Genomic DNA, 18025 nt, shown 5'->3' with positions numbered 1-18025 from the left:
TAATTAAAGACAAAAAATATCAAAATAATAAAAAAATCAAGCCTAAATGCACTTCACGCGCATGCACCACACCTTCCATTAGTTTCTAATAGAAGGAAAACTTTGTGTTGAATTTATTAAAACACAAAGAAATTTTTAACCTATTTTTAAAATATAGGAAAATTCTTAGCTATTTAAAAAAAAACACAAGAGAATAAAATAGTGTTTAGCTTATTGATAGCAGGGTAAATTATTTGCAACAATTATATATATCATTTCATTATTTAAAAAAAAATACAAATACCTTTTAAAATTAATGATCGTCTAACAACTATCGCTCATGAGAGCCCATTAAATATTTGTTGAACGACTGTTAATCTCAACGAGATATTTATAATTTTCAAACAATAGAGCTTTTATAATTACGGGAGGAACCCCTTGTAATTTACTCACAGCCACCATCATCTCAGCTACTTAAATTATTTTTCAGAAAATGTTCTTGTTTCTTTGGGCTACTGAGCATAAAACAAATTCAGAAAATGTTCTTGTTTATCTTAATCAGCAGTTCAGGTATTGCAAATGAAAGACAGCAGTTAGTCAAGCTTCCTAACAGGGAGTGTAATAAAGGTTTGCTGCATTGGAGTGCCAATTCACCTTTCTTTACCTCTGTAATCAACTAACACTACACTCTAGCGATCTTCTTTCGTAAAAAACTACAGCTATCTAGATGCTAAAAGTAACTGAAGAAAAGACTACATAGAAAAATGATAATTACAACGTATGAATAGAGGGAGAAAAATCAATAGTATCTCATACGACTACACGTCTGGCCCCTAGTGACTGTTTGTAGTTTAGATGATTTGATCTTACTCTTCTCTTCATTAGGAAGCAAAAAAATGCTAAAATTAAGATCAATAGCATAGAAATTTCCAATTGGGAAGCTGGCAGAAAGTCGAGGACTTGAAAACCGGTCTTGCTATCAAAGTCGCAACCAGAATCCAGTAAAGGTTGAGTACCATTATAAGAGGTCTCGGGATCAAGAACAAAATCTACCTTCACTGCTCCTTCTCCAAGCACAACACAAGCACTCTTTGATCTGTATCCAGGCATACTTGCTATAACTGCCAGGAAAATTGGAAGGTCCATATTTAGATATCATATTGACAAACCACATGACGGGGAGGGTGTATTTTCATGAACATCTAGGAAATGTACAAGGCTCGACATTAAATTGCCCCTAATATCTAAAACTACATCTCCAGAGGTGGACCTAAAGAAAATTTCTCCTGAACATTCTGAAAGTAGATGAAAAGGCAGGTAGCAAGCCTAATGCTTCAATGCAAAATCCTATGGTTTTCGCAGGATGCTGTAACCCAAAAGTTTCTTTATGCTATTTCTGCTAAGTGTAAAGATGCTACATCAGAACTAACTTTTCCATGTCTTCTTTCTACATGCAATATGGATTTTTTGTTCAAAAACGTTTTCTATTAGGCGCTCTGTCACATACCAGGCGACCACATAACCATGCCATAAAACTATAGAAGACAGAAAGCCAACATCCTATGGATGTGATTCATCAAGTGCAGGGATGTCAAACTCCTTGTTTTAGTGTACAATACACACGCCAAACTCCTGAGAACAGGATGCTGTTTTCCTCTATTGGAACTTTTTCAATTTTTGTCAAACCCTGTAGGTAAATCTCTGGTCTGTGCAGAAAAGTAAAGATATGAAACCTTACAACACTCCCTTGCAGTGGCAAAACAGTATTTTGGTGTTCTTATATATTTGTTCAACCTTCGTACATATCATTTACTAGAGTTTCATGATTTCTTCAACAAATATGGGCACCAATAGTGCCCCACAATAAACTAGGCCAGGCAAATATACAATTATGCTCCGCATAATCCATTTTCAAGACAAGCCTAACAAATCACATTTTCATACAACAGCAAGTAGGCCAAGGGAGTTCTACCACAAGTCCATGTTCTCTCAGTGCCTTCAGATCAAATTTCAATTCTTTCATAGCATTAGATGTCAAGCTCTTACAGCAGATACTTGCAAATATGGGTTTCTCAGGATACATGAGCTAAGCATAGAACTACATTAGACTAGTGCAAAAGAGGATGCAAGCAGAAACAATTTCACTGCAACACCAACACCACTTGTGGATGTCTCAGATTTAAGCAACCAAATTCAGATTGCAATCAGATCCATAAATCAAAGAAATCACAACCATGCATTTAATCTGTGTACCCAACTGCATTTTATAGTTTCTTTGTAAAGAAGCAACAAATACTTTGAGAACATGATAGAAAAGAAGGCCAAGATTTATTCCCAACTCAATTACCTTCGTATTTTCCGGGAGCCAGCAACCGATGGTAATCAGCAAGTGTTTTGCTAGCAGCAATCTGCCAATGATTATGAAATGAATCAGGAAGCATTACTTGTCAAGAGATATAACAAATAACAGAACAAGGCACTTTAGCATCAAAAGCTAAAATCAGAACACAAAGAATGGACTTAAATTATTTATGGGCCTAAAAATGTGACATCTGAATGATACAAATTGCAGATTAAGAAGTTGGAGGAGGAAATGCCGAAGATCTATAAATAAACTGAGAAAAAAAGAAACATCCCAGCTGAGCAAAATTTTCTTTAATCAGTATTCTTTTTCCATTGTTTCTTCTAGGAAATTATTTCTTCCCATTATAAAGGAGTAATAAGTTAATTGGAAAAATAGAAATGGGGATCCCCACTCTCTTTATTCATGTTAAGAAACAAGGTCCTCAGTTTAGTTGAATTCATCATAAATTGTGCAACTTTATGTTGATCTGTCCTTTCTTCCCTTGGTGCACCAAGTATCCACACATCATGTGATCACACCTATACATGGAACTCACACTTAAAAACTACAGGAGTAAGTTTTTTAGCCATTTGGGAATATTTCCATGAATTTGGGCGAAAACAGCCATACTTTATGTTGGGATTTTTTTTTCTTTTTCCCAATTTCTCATCAACTTCACTTTTGCAGTTGAAATTTTAAGATGGTATACAGCAGGTTGACAAAGAGGGTCTTAGTGGGGCATTCATTTTTTGATTGATGTTCATCCTGTCCATTGCTTTATTTATTTCTTTAACATGCAACTTTTCAGCAAATTGTGCAGGAAGTACTGCAAAAGGTATTTAAAGTAATTTGATTAACATTTTCAATCTGCACACTCCAATAAAAGTTATCCTTACTATTTTATGAGGAAGAATTAGTAACATTTTGTCAATTATGAATTTAGTTACAAGATTGTATGCCATTGATGACAATTTGACTGGATTGATTTCCTGCAAATAATCACACGTATTACAATTATCTCACCCATATAGAGCACTGGTTATTCTAACTCAATAAGTAAAGAGAACATTGCAAGTGTTTTAGCCCTCTGGTTGGCAGTATAATTATCTCATCCATTTCCACTGACTGAATCCTCATTAAGGTTATATTATCCAATATATAGGACAATCCTAGGCTTGACAACGTCGCATATGAAGAGATCAACATAACTGCAGGTTATACTGCCACATGACAGCACTCAAGTATCATATATACATAGCTTCCTGTGAGTCCTTCTAGACCATCACATGGTTATTTTCTTAGGAGTACTCAACTGCTTTATCTGTTTACTTATTTAGTCGATGTTCTGATTTACAGATCAACATATGCATGCACTTTAACTACTGTGAACAGATAACCTCTGCTATGTTATTTCATAATCTTAATATCTGATAAATCAATCAAACAAGAAGTTACTCAACTTAGTATCCAAGAGACACCCAAGACATGCATGTAATTATAGCCTAAGAAGTGACTCCCCAGTTCAAGAGGCTACAGCTAACTACATAGTTTGCTCCCTATGAATTTGAATTGTTTCACCATTCCTATTCAATGAATTTCAGAGTTATAAATACTCAAGGTTGTTTTCAAAGTGAAATATGTATGAAGTTTCATGAGAAGACCTAAGAAGTTGGGGTAAAGGAGTTCCAATTTGGGCCTTAAGAATGCATTTGTATCATTAATTGCATTTGACTATCTTTACATGTACTAGTCAGATCAGGCAAAATCTAGCATAGGAGAATGTCAATACATGAATGTATCCTGAGTTCCAGGTAGAAAGCCCAACGTAAATATAAGAAATACATAGTAACTACCTCATCAAAATAGTAAAGCCCAAAGTAGAAATAAGACACATACACTAACTAGGCCAGCAAGTTACAGTAAAAGATGATGTTCCATTGACTACCAAAAAGTTGACAATATCTGCACATTTCATCCTAGGAAACTGAAGAATTTCAGGAATTTAGTTGATAGTGTATAGCGATATTTGATCATACCGTGTAGTTTATTCCCCTTATAGCTACTGATGCAGGCAAAGGTCTTCCATTATCGGATGAAAAAATACGTCCATGTAACCCTGTCTGTATGGTTAAGAAGTAAAAATCAGCAACATGAGATCAACTCCATGAGTAATGTATGGCTTCACATAACTGTAAGAAGACACTTATTCAGTAGTTGCTGACACATGGGTGTGAAGGATTTCAAAAACTGATCTCTATTAAAATGATCAGAATGCCCTCAATAAAATATTAATGATTTACTTTCCAAATACAATACGACGTGCCAAGCAAAATCTGAAATCCTAGAATTCTATTCTAATACTCATCTTTGTGAAAATTTCCTCTCCATAATGAATTAAAAGTATCCCATTTTCAAAAACATACTTTCTGGTGAATGTGGAGAAAATATATCGATGGCAGGTGGTTATAACTCAATGAAAAGAACAGGCCACTAACACTAAAGAGAGGGAATGAAAACAAAGAACTGCATAAAGAGTCGAAAATTTTTAAAGAAAAACAATGACAATATAAAAGAAAAGTACTAACATATTTATTAAGTAGAAGGCATCTGCTTGAACGTACCTTAACTAGACCTGCAACAAGGCTTAACATACTCATTCGATTATAACCCCACAGAGTTGGAATCTGCAATAATAGACCATGCATTGAAACCCAGAAAAGAAAGTGCAGCATTGTAGCTAGAAAAGCAGAAACTTATGCAATATGCTGAATGAAAAGATAAAGGGTAAATTACAATGACCTCTCCTGAGGTTCACATAATTACGAATGCACCCTCGTTGTTTGAAAAATTACTAATACCCCTTGATTTTGACGGCCATCTCACAGTTAACCAATCTATTAGGTTTCCATTCATTTTATTGGTGAATCAACCAAAATGCACTTGTGGATTAAAATTTATAATTTTGTTTATTTTTTAATTTTTTTGTTTTTTCTTGGACTAAGTGGATAATTTTTTATAATTTTTAAATTTTTTTCATCCACCATGTTCGATTTTTTTATATGTTTTAAAAAAAATTAAGAAAAAAAAAAGGGCAAAGTTGACAATTTCATACATTCATCCAAGGATTACATAATTTCTTCAAACATTAGGGGATATTTGTAATTTTTCAAATAACAAAGGGATATTCGTAATTACGACAAACCTCATGGGAGGTTGTTGTAATTTACCCAAAAATAAAACAAGTTATATAAAGAGTCAGGAAGAAGGTCAGAGACACACAGAGAGAGAGACACAGAGAGGAAATACAGGTAACCGCATGGTTCAATACACAGACCAATCCACTGTAAAGGTGGAGTACAGTGCACATAATATTCAATCATTAAACCAGGAAAAGAAAAATATCATTAAACCAAACCATGTGAAATAACACTTAGAAAAAACTGCAGACCACTAGTACTCAACATGAAATATGCCTTACATTTCCAGAAGCATATTTTTCTCAAAAGAGAGTCCTTAATACTCTTTACACCACCCTGAAAGCCCAAATTTTGTGAGCAATCACAGTGATGAAAGGACTGTCAAAGGATTTGGACTTGAAGACTCTAAATTTCCGGGTCGAAAAATTTTGTCTTATAACAGATCATTACACTTCAGTTTGAGCTTTGAAGAAAGTTCAGATTGGATCTATACTAGTTAGTTAAAGACTGCAGTAATGAAGTTCATACAAATCCTGAGGTGGGAATGGGATGCCCTAGATAGCAGGCACATGTTTCGGTTTATAGGGGTGTTCATTTGGTAATACCATACCGGAGCAAACAAAATTTCAGTTCGCCAAATGGCATACCCAATACCGAATAGAAATTATCGGTTCGGCTCAGTAAATTGCCACAAAAATTAGTTCAGTTCGTAAATTATCAAAAAACTGAGTTTTAAAAAAAAAATCCTACAAGTTAAAATTCCAAATATACAGACAAACAAATCATTTATAATCCCAAAACATGAAATCAAATGTGAAATATCATTACAAAATACAAACCCAACACATAAATTATCTTTACATCAATACAATTTATATCCAAAATATCTAAATCAAATCTAAATCATATTATATACATAAATGTATAATATATTATATACAATATATTAGATAAAATTCGGTACTCGGTTCGGTACAATAACATGTATGAACCAAAATTTCAGTTCCGGTTTGGTTTGGCCACTAAATGGAATTATGCACACCCCTAATGGTTTCTGATTGAACTATTATAACTATGCCATTCATGTCTCAATTTATTTTTCCTTGGTAGCTTCCCTCAGTAGAAATTTACATATACAAACTGATAGCGTAAGAGCTTAGAAGTCATTAACAAGTGCTTCATCCCCCTCTTAGGTTCCTTCAGCCTGTCACGAAAAGGCAAGACATGTTTGTGCCATCTAGCTCAATTGCAAAGGGGAACTGCTGCTGATTTTTCAGCAATTAGTAATCCTATGAGACTGCATTACAATTCGTTATCTAGTAGGATTACAAAGTTCTTCACAGACTTGAGCATTCAAGGTATAAATTCAATTTTGAACCTATTTAATTTATATTTTCTATGTCTTATAATATAACCTATACTAGTATGTCTGTGATGCATGTGTTGGCTAAGTGCCCCACCAAACTCCGGAGCTGCTATTCCTTACAAGAAACTTTCATATCAATTAAATCCAATAAGTTCATACAGAACATTTTCAACAAGTATATGAATTGTTGAAAAAATCATGAATTTTAGTGGGTTCAAAAGCATATCCTATCAAAAACCCAATCCACGGTTATGAACGAATATGATATGATAAATAACAATGTGAAGACAACTCAAAGTGAAGCCTAACCTCGCTGGCATTGGGCCATTTGTTGTCACTAATCTCCAAGGTAAGTTCAAAGCATCCACAATGAATGTAATTCCAATCTTGCATGCCACCATATATTGGGTACCTGCAAAAGAGACCAGGAAGAGGAAAGTTTAAAATGAAGAAAAATGGAAAATAATGAGAAAAGGATGAAAGAAAGAGCAAAAACAAATATATGGTTCCAACCATTTGACCTATGTCCCCAGACAAGAAACCGAAAGGATCCGGGACTATTATTCTCTCTTAATATAATATTACAGCGACCCGCCTCTGGCAAATTACACAAGTCAGGAATAGCAAATGGAGGAAATCACTCCACTGTGAAATTATTTGAAATCAAAAGTATCACATAACTAATTATTTGAATTGAAGTGAGCTTACAATTATATCAAAGTATTAACTTTGGTTATCAACAACACCAATCCCTCTAGTTTTATATGAAAATGCTGTTGAGTATTCTTCAAGTTGAAACAAGAACAGCTACTTTAAGAAAATCTTGGATACACTGCAGGTCTGTGGTTGAAGATCCATGATGAGAGGAAACACACAATGAATGATAAGTCATGCACTATGATATGGTATAAGCCATGAAAACTACAAATACACTTCAATCAAGATGCATGGAGCAAAAATGAAGTGGGGTGAAAACATGCTCAACTGCCATATTAAATATGAAAAGAGAATGGAATTAATGGGAAAGTGATTATGGAAAGTACACGTGTTGTTTGGCCATTTGACCTGCACCCACTAACAAAACGCCCAAAAAGTAAAACGATCATAAGATTTCATATAGGTGATTACACATGGAGAGGAATACTAAACTAAAGAAACCACTCCAAAACCAAGTCATACAAAACCAAAGATATTTCATAAATTAATTGTTTAATTGATGCAATTACAATTATCTCAAACTATTAATTTTGATTCTGAACAGGTAATTAGCAACAAATTATAATTTGTTTTATAATCTGAAGTGCATAGATCAGCCATGAAAACCTAGTATTTTCAAGGACTTGTCAGTTAGATCAAATGATTTATACTTTATATAAGCATACCAGTATGCTCCATTTGTAATTCCTCCAGGAAATTCCTTGCTTAGGGACATATTATAGTGAGATCTACTGTATACACTGGCCAAAAATCTAAAAGTCTTGTCATCTGGGCATCCATAGTAATATTTCCTGCAAAGAATTGATATTAAATAAAATTTGGTTACAATATAGCTGAAAAGGATGTGGAGAACCTTCCAAAGACATGATAAACTAGCAAACATAAAAACGCCCATCAAGTAACAGGAACAAGGAATGCATTAATAAGCACCTGCAACTGCGAGTTAATTTTCATTTGTCACAGACTGATATCAACATTTGATATCAGCATAAGATCTTAGACAGGGAAATGATCAAGCATAGATCAAACAGATGCAAGATCTGATCCCCTTTCAGAGAAGTATTCAAAAAAGAAATAACAATAGGAAACTCACTTTGTATCTTCAGTTCCATCCCATGGATAGTTTGCAACAAGCGCTCCCTATGAACGAGAAAAGATTAAGTAAATGATAAAAGTGATAGAGAATAAAGACTAAAATTCAAATTACTCCTTTCATAATTTTTTGTGGCCTTTAGTAAGTATATTCAATTAACTCTGATTTATATGACTATGTGAAGAATGCGCCAGTGTCGGATCCGCGAACTGGAAAATAAAAAACTTGAGGCGGAAATTAGGAAGCTGCTTGAGAAAAAAAAAATGAAGCATCAAATGACACTGTAATACAGACCAACTGAGAATTTAAAAAAACAAAAAAGCCTATTTATCCATACAGATAATTAGGAAAATATTTATTCCTGATATTTGATGGAATCTTTCCAATTAAAAGTGAAAAGCAATTGGCTTTCTGAAAAAAAAAATCATGGAACGAATTGCGTAAGTTTTCCTTATAATACAGATTTATAACCTTATAAAGAATAGTCAAACAATCACTAGAATATATCCTGTTGAAGAAGATAGGATGCGCATACACTACACCATGGCATTTATGTGCATTTTAAGCTTCTCAAGTTGCAAGCAAGAGAGAAGAATATTACCCCGTGCAGACTGGCAGAAGCTGTGAAGTCTACATCTTCCAACCATTTCATGATCGCTTTCGTTTCAGGTTGACGTAAGTCCATATCATCGTTCACACGAAAGAACTATGTCAATCATGTTAGTCAATGCTCTTTATAACATATGGCTCCAATTAAAATGTCCGTGAAATAAGCCAAATAGTCACTTCTTTAATCAAAGCTACAAATGCAAGACGAAAAATAGAAAAACAAAAAGAGAGAGAAGAAGAAGAAAACTACTATTTATATATTGTGAGAATGCAACTTTACTTAAAGAACTTCCAGGCATATCTGAGAAGATATTTTACTTCATTTCCAAGCATCACATTGAGGTGAAACTGAATCCTACCGCTGCAGAGACTATGAAACCATTAATCAGATTCTGGAAGCCAAATTTAGTTTAATGCATGTCTGGCCTATAATTGTAGTCTTAACAGTTCCATAAGTTATATTAGTCAAACCAGGATATAAAATGTTATGCCAAACGAAATTTCTAAGTTACGAAGCATAATTAAGTATTTGTCTTTCGATTAAATTTAAAGTACTTCAAAATGGGAGGGCTGAGATTCTGAAAATACATTTCCAATGTCTTTAAAACAAATTTCATGTATTGAATGATTAGACATCACGAGTATTTTTTTTCTGACAATGAACACTGCATAGATTATAGCTTGATCAAACAGTTGGGAATCAGACCTAAGCAGCTAAAAGTAAGCAAGACACTTGTGAAACATAGTGGCGAATGAAAGGAGTAAGCCAAAAATTTTACAAAACCTATCTGGAATATACTCATTCTCTTAAAATGTTAAAGAATTGAAAGAACAATAGTTACTTTACCAATCATCACCAACAAATATAAGGCAAATACAGGTTGCAGCATTTATGTCACTTAATTGTTCCCTTTTATCAGATTCTCAGTTTCATTCTTCTTATAAAAGAAACTTAAACAAAAGAGAAAAGACCGTCATTAAAGGACTAGAAGCTTAGTTAATGAAAGTTATAATTGCTTAATCCAACTGCTTAAAATAGTTTGAACTTTGACGTGAGGGAATCTATTTCTTGAAAGAAATGCATAATGCAACATAATACCTGGTCTGGAAAATCACGGTTCAAATCAATGTTGTTTGCATTACCCCGCCGCCTCAGAGAGAATCCATCAGGGTTCATTGATGGAAGTATATGAAGGTGGACACCATCCACTATCAAAGTTGCCTGGAATTAGAACCACATTACAACTACATCAGATACTAATTTATGCAAGCTGTACAGATGACATGGGAAGCATAGCAGATCACTTTCAAATAAAATATAATGTCAAGTCAAAAGATATGTGAAAAAATCTATACTGAGAGAACAATGTTGTACACGCATATATGGTAGAACCCATACACAGCAAATCATGCTATTGATACAATTTGCTATTTCACTAGATGCTATATTACAAGAAGCAGTAATTCTTAATTTGGCAAGGTAAAGGGATAATACAGGATGAGAAACAACAGCTGTCATCCAACAACCATAAGTACACAAGAGTCATTAAAAGCCAGTTTCAGCGAACAAGATTTTCTACATAGGAGAGCACATAGGAACTATCTACTAGAACTTGCCGCATTTTCTATAAACTTCATAAGAGTCAAATAGGACAGCAATGAACTTGGATGTACTTGAATGTGGAAAATGTTATATGCAGCAAAATGTGGAAAGAACAAAAATAAAGAAGACAAGAAGGCACTACCAAGGGGTCCTTCATATAATTATCACAAAGCCAATTTGCTAGAAGCAACAGTAGTTCACGCCCTAGAGGTTCATCACCATGCACATTTCCGATGAACTGCAATATAAGGAACTTTAATTAGTTTCAGAAAACAAAATTCACATGGGCTCTACTACTGCAGATAGAAATTACCAAATACAGTAAAGAAAAACATAGGAAAAAATTGACAAGATTACAGAAACTGTTAAACAGATGATTACAGCAAAGGAGAAGGCCGCACCGATGCATATAGAACTGTTAGTAAGTGAATAAAAATGCAAAGCTCGTGAAAATTTTATTGCTCTACACTATTTTGCTTAATCGAATAATCAAGAAAAATAGGCTGAATCTCGATCCCATATTTGAAGGAGGAAGTTGGATCTAGGACATAATTTTAGTCAAAACTGAACCCTGAAAACAACAAACAACAACAATGACTACGACAACAAAGAAAGAAAATAAAAAAAAAAAGAAAAAAGATGGATAATTAGATGGTTTGCACACATCCCCCAGCCTTTCCAAACAAATGAGTACACTTTCAAATGGTGTAAAGCCATCAGTCACTTTCATTTATCAAACAAATTGCTAACTTCCTTTCACTATATTAGAAGTTTTGAGGCCTGAATAATAGACAGAAGAAATTCTGTAGCCAGAACAATTAAACAGAGGTAGAGTGGAAATGATGAATGGATGTCACTACCTTGAAAGCCGGTTCAGCCTCTTTTGCCCCTGGCAAGTCAGAAATTTCTACTGCCCACTATGTTCAGTAAAAAATAGGCAATGAGTAAAATGTCATATTAGATAGTCGAACAGATAGGTTAACATTTAAAGAAATAAATAAATAAAAATTTCAGGAGAAGCAGTAGTACCAGAGGAACTCCAAGTACACTTTTCCCAATACTGATCGTGAATTCCAATAATCACTCAAAGAGAAAATTGGAATGTATCAGATAATTGTAAGACATTCAACAAAATACTATTATAACAAAGTAATAACTGAAGTTCTCAGAGTTGGTTGAGAGCTAATTTGGCAACCAAGTTCATTTTTTTTTATCATTCTTACCAATATCTATAGGAGCTAGCTAACTTTTCGCTTCCTCCAAAAAGCAAGTTTTTTAGTTGGTAAAGTATGATTGTCACATCCATGAATACGTAAAAAATGCAACACATATCGTGTGTAAAGATAATGCTTAATTTTGCAACATCAGCACAGGCGAAATTGTTTGAACTCTTCAAATGTCCAGAATCTAGTCATCCAATAACCCAGTTCTGTGTTGTTTCAGTTTGCATTCTCCAGAAAATAGCAGCAAATTTCCTTTTTCTATTCTTGGAGGGTGGTTCATGACATAAGAGTTAAGGATATTTCATAATTACCTATAGATTCTGGAAATGTTACTGCACCGGCTGTTGAATTCCTTCATTGCCTTCTCAAGGTCAGAATTACTCATATACCCTTCAGCCAACTTTTCACTGGAAAAAAAATAAACCAAATATATATATATATATATATATATATATATATACACACACATTGTAATTTAATTTGCACAGAATTTAATCAGGCCCTGTTCAGTGACCTAACGTTTCAAATAGTCCTTCTATAACTTAGAGTAGACACAAATAGGGAGGGTGGCAAAAGCCTAAAGACATACAGCTTCTCTATGTACTCTTCCTCAGACATCTGGTTATTCTCCGAATATAACCGCCTCCCAAGGTGCCCATAAATACTACCGTCGAGATAACCTGACAAAAAATAAGAATCAAAAGTGTGAACAAACCAACATTTACCTTGACAAGGATTTCACAATTAAGAAAAACCACTGAAAATTCACATGTAACAAGCTGCAGAAAGTAACAGCGATAAAAATAAATACATTTCCCGAGCCAAAATTATGATAAATTACTATCCTCTCCAAACGAAGCAGATAGCAGCAAATGTTCATAGACTAATCCATAACTCAACAAATCGGATTCTTGATGATTAGAAAAATTCAGCATCATGCAACTATTAACATCGCCAACGTCACTACAACTCATCATCTTTCCCCTGTCTACATCCGGAGAAGTAACTCAGCTGCTAATCAGCTAATGCAAACCTAACTAATGCTAAAACATCCATTTATCAGTTATATTACAAGCTCCGCATTTTGAAATTGAAAAAGAAACATTCCAGTTCGGATCACAGGCATAGAGCGCCAGAGAGTGAGCGAGAGAAAAGGAGACCTGATCGATCGGAGCGGTGAAGCGTCCCGCCTCTGGCAATAGAGCAGCGGAAAAGAGAGGAGAGATTTAGAGAGAGAAAGAGGAGAGAGAGTATCATTGGAGAGGTTTCCTTTCAAGGGACTTTTGCAAAATCTCAGAAGCGACTGTGAAGAAGTCTGTGAACTTGAACGCGGAGAAAACGTGAGTCGCACGTGACGCCGCCTAAAGGGGCTGATTTGACCTTATGTGGCGTAAAATTTGTGCAAATTATTCCAACCCAAATTATATTTTAATTATATTAACGTTATGGTATGTCGTTTTTTATATAGTACATCATCTTTTTAAAAAATAAGTAAATAAATAAAATCAATTTAAAGATATTATCGACGCAATAAAAAAATAATATAAATAGAATCACAAATTATTATTTGTGAGTAAAAAATATTTTTTTTTTGTATTAACCAATCGTCCGCTCATACATATAATAAATAATATTTCATATTTTAAAATATATTATGAATAAAATATATGTTATATAAAGTAATACATCACATTTTCAAAAAAAAACAACAAAATTAGAAGTATTATCGGCATAATAATAAATTAATATTGGGATATCATAACCATCGTTTATGAAATAAAATATCTTATATATTAGTATAGATATAGATATATTGCCATACTGTACACGCATTTAGCGTAGGTTAACAATGAAATACAGTATTTAAATTTTTATTATGTTTATTTAATTAAACAATTTAAAAATAAATAAATAATTAGTTATGTAACTAGTTAATCAAATAGATGGTCTTTTGGTAGAGAATAAATATATGCAAGGGTATTTTAGTCATTTATATTTGGTTACTCTCAGGTCTTTAGTCGTAGTAAATAGTGCTAGCATCGGTAGCAACACTCAATAATTAAATAAAAACTTTATTTTTATTTTTAAAGTATATTTTAATTTTAATTAAGGAAATTAAAAATACTAAAAATAAGAAATATAAGAAATTAAAGTTAGTGAAAGTTGAGAATAATGGACAACTTTATGATTATGAAAAGATGGAGAAAGAAAATAGTGTTAAAAAAATAGATAAAAAAAAAAAGTATGACACTAAAATAGTGCTCTCACAGTCTTACTTATAATAATTAGATGTGGTGTCATAATGTCATTAATTTGTTAGACGTTTATTAATTTTTAAAAAATATTTATAATTTTTAAATAATAATAAAATATTTATAATTATAGCAAATCACATGAAAGTCTGTTGTAATTTATTCTAACAAATTATTATTTGAATGGGCCGAAATTATCAATTGAACTTGCGAATCATATGATATCATAGGCCCAAACTATTATAACTCTATTCCCATCATTTGTTCGATATTTTCTGAATGCCCATTTCTACAATATAATTAATTGTCCTAATAAACAATTGTTCTCAATTATTTTATAAAATGCTTTTTTTTAAAAAAAAAAGATAAATATCAATCAAAAAATTGTTATAACATGCAGAATCTGCGTTTTATATGATAATATATGTTTTTTTCCAATCATTTTAATAATATTATGATAATATAAATTTTTGATACAAGGTCGGCGATCGGAAAAAAATATCACATAATATGACATATACAACATATAATATTTTTCCGAATGAAAAACACAATCCATCATAGGTTTTAAATGAAAGATGCAATACATTTTTGTTAAGTTATGCACAAACATTGGATATGTTTCGTTTGCTAGTGCAATTGTCTTTGAGATTATTTTTCAATACATATTTCACTGTTCAATATATATATATATATATATATATACATTATATCAGCTATGATCATTGTACTTTATTTCTTACAATGAAATCATACTCGATGAGCATGTATAATTTGAATATTTGTTATATTTATTTTGTTGAATGAAAAAAGAATAAATATAAATTGAATGAGCTGTAAATGTTTATAAATAAGAAGTTATTAATAAAAAAAATGAAAAAAATATGACTTCTTGTGTGATGTCCATGAAAATAAGTCGATCCAAAGAGGCCAAAGCGATCCAAAGAAAGAAAAGAGAGGTTCGTAACATCCTAGGAGGCCCAAGAGAATCTAGCAAAGGAAGGAGGCTCAGGACATCCCCCAACTTGAATCATGATCAAAGTCGCCAAAACATTCTACCCAAAAGACGCACACAAGTGTCAGCCGACTCTCCCACGTGGCATCTCATCAACTCATAGGTCAGCAGCCACTCTAGAACCACATTAGCCCTAACAAGGAGGACATCCCTAACGGTTGGGAATCCTTGCAGATGAGGATAGTCCCCCCAAAGCCCCGGACTAATTGGCGACTAGGAGTCCTCGCTGATGAAGGGTCTCCCTCAACTCAGATATAAGTATTCAAAAGCACACCTAATAGAATATAAATGCAGATCATGGCTTATCTAAATGACACTTTATCCATGTTTTTTCGATAATGAAGGAAACATGCAGAATCACATAATAGGGGGACACCCCCTATAAATACATGTTTACTCCTCTATAAGGAGGACGCCTTCCTGACATCTTTTTCACTCTCTAGACAATCCCCTCATGTCCCTCACACCTCTCTTACTCCCTAAACCATCTCTCTCACTTTCTAAATACATTATCACATGTTTTTACATTTTCCATTGACTTTATTCACTATATCTTGATTTTCAATCACATTACTTTTTGGTTTTATTCAATTTGATATCTAATACTAACTTGATCATCGAAGTGTTAACGCCATTTATATAGGTCCCGCTTTCAAGATTTACATTCGCTTCAGCTTAAGTTTCGAATAATAGTTCATATCTATTGAACACATGTAATTTTTGAATGCATTACTTTGGAATAAATAAGTGAATTTAAGGAAAATTTAAGCAAATCACATTTTGTTAATTATGGTTGTTACTTTATACGGCTCTCTTCCTTAATAAATAGTACTAGCAATTGGACACATACATGAGTGAGAAGATTTTTTTTTAAAAAAAAAAAGAGCAATATTTGTTTTTGTGAGGAAAAAAAAATTAAGCACATATTCTTTTGTCATAATAAATTTAAAAGTTAAATTTATATTACGGCGCCGCCAAACACACCTAGTATGTACAAATATTTAAAATTATACTATACTTTTTTTCTAATAAATAATTGATCAAAATTGATAAAATAAAATAATGTTAAATATTCAGAAACACAAAATTATTGAGGGAGTTAAAAGAAACGGATATCTTGTGAATAAATATATGTGTTTAGGAGTAACTTTTTCATCCAAATTAGTTATTATAAGGGTCACATCTTCAATACATAGAAAAATTGCATTTACAATCCCTAATCTATGGTCTGTTTACATAAACTATTCCTATTTTTTGCATAATTATATAAACCACACATGAACCATAAAAAAAAAAAAGAGAGAAGGGGTAGTTTGTGCAATAATATTAATATTTTTGAGAGGTGTATGTGTAATTCTCTTAAAAATACAGTAATGATCTATATAAATGATGTTGACGTGCCTGATGGATGTAAGCATTAATTATTCAAAATATATGATTAATTTGTGTAAACAGACCATATATTAGAAAGTGTAAATGTAATTACTCCATAATAAATAATATAGATATAAGACATTTTACGCATCGCATTAACTACAATTTCATCTGACTTCCAAGCACAACATTCAAAAATCATCCCCATCTTATATAAACCTAATCTCATTTTATTTTAGAAAAAGTTACAACGATGTTTGCTATAATTACAAATATCTTTTTGTTATTTTAAAAAAATACAAATACCTCCCTAATATTTGATAAAATTATGTAATCATTAGATAGATGTATAAAATTGTCAATTTTATACTTGTTTTATTCTTTTTTTAATTATATAAAAATCAAATGAGGTAGATAAAAAAAATTAAAATTATATAAAAAAATAACTATGTAGTCTATATTTTTTTAAAAAAAATAAAAAATTATAATTCAAAGTCCACAAGAGTATTTTGATCAATTCATAACAAAAATGAATGAAAATCTAACAAATACTAATAATTAGACGACCATTAAAATAAAAAAAATATTGATAATTTTTTAAATAATAAGAATAAATTTATAATTATGATAAATTTCTTAATATGTCGTCGTAATATAACCTTATTTTTATTAAAACGAGATGAAATATCAAACAATCATATCTTTCTATCTTGATGTTATGTAAAAATCATTATAGAATGTTGTTAATGTGTCTTTCACGAAAATGATTTCCTGCGAATGTTTGGCAAGTCATAATGCAGTAAGAAAGTCGTGTTGGGAATAGAGTTCATTAATGTTAAGGCGTGTTTGGATGGCATTGGCAAGTGTAGTGTACCACACATTACCAATTCAATCCAAAACATTTACGTCATTGCCATTTCGATATGACGTATTTACCCTTGGGGATTCCTAGTCGCCAACCATACTTTAAAAGGATTATTGCACCGTTCACCCAAAATATTTGATGTAATTACATTTAAATTCTTTTGTAATTTAAAAAATTACATCAAGTATCTCTGATTCTGATGTTTTTTTTTAACAAATGATTTATTGGTCAAAATTCATCAAATTTATTTCTCTATTAGTAAAAAAATTGAATGAAAATTTAAATTTACCGCGATTAACTCATTATAAGGGTGAAAATATACCTCCCTACACCCATTAGCGTGTAAAGATATATAAAGGTTGTTTGTTCATAAAAGATTTATTTGATT

General features: G+C 32.3%; 1 protein-coding gene across 1 annotated transcript; it reads right to left on the bottom strand.

Moving 5' to 3' along the window:
• Window positions 1–716: 716 nt before the first annotated feature.
• Window positions 717–13446, bottom strand: SOL1 (carboxypeptidase D). Its single transcript, XM_011075806.3, has 15 exons — window positions 13292–13446; window positions 12721–12811; window positions 12443–12538; window positions 11938–11968; window positions 11769–11825; window positions 11051–11146; window positions 10405–10527; window positions 9298–9402; window positions 8697–8743; window positions 8269–8394; window positions 7196–7298; window positions 4945–5007; window positions 4360–4443; window positions 2327–2387; window positions 717–1100 (listed from the first exon to the last, which is right to left on the bottom strand). The coding sequence occupies exons 1-15, from the start codon at window positions 13386–13388 to the stop codon at window positions 790–792; spliced, it is 1491 nt and encodes a 496-aa protein (XP_011074108.1). The 5' UTR covers window positions 13389–13446; the 3' UTR covers window positions 717–789.
• Window positions 13447–18025: the final 4579 nt, after the last annotated feature.

This window comes from Sesamum indicum, linkage group LG3, assembly GCF_026168435.1.
Source record: "Sesamum indicum cultivar Baizhima isolate 11 linkage group LG3, ASM2616843v1, whole genome shotgun sequence".
Classification (NCBI taxonomy): domain Eukaryota; kingdom Viridiplantae; phylum Streptophyta; class Magnoliopsida; order Lamiales; family Pedaliaceae; genus Sesamum; species Sesamum indicum.
Note: the sequence above shows the minus strand (reverse complement) of the source record. Positions and strands in the feature narration are given on the sequence as shown.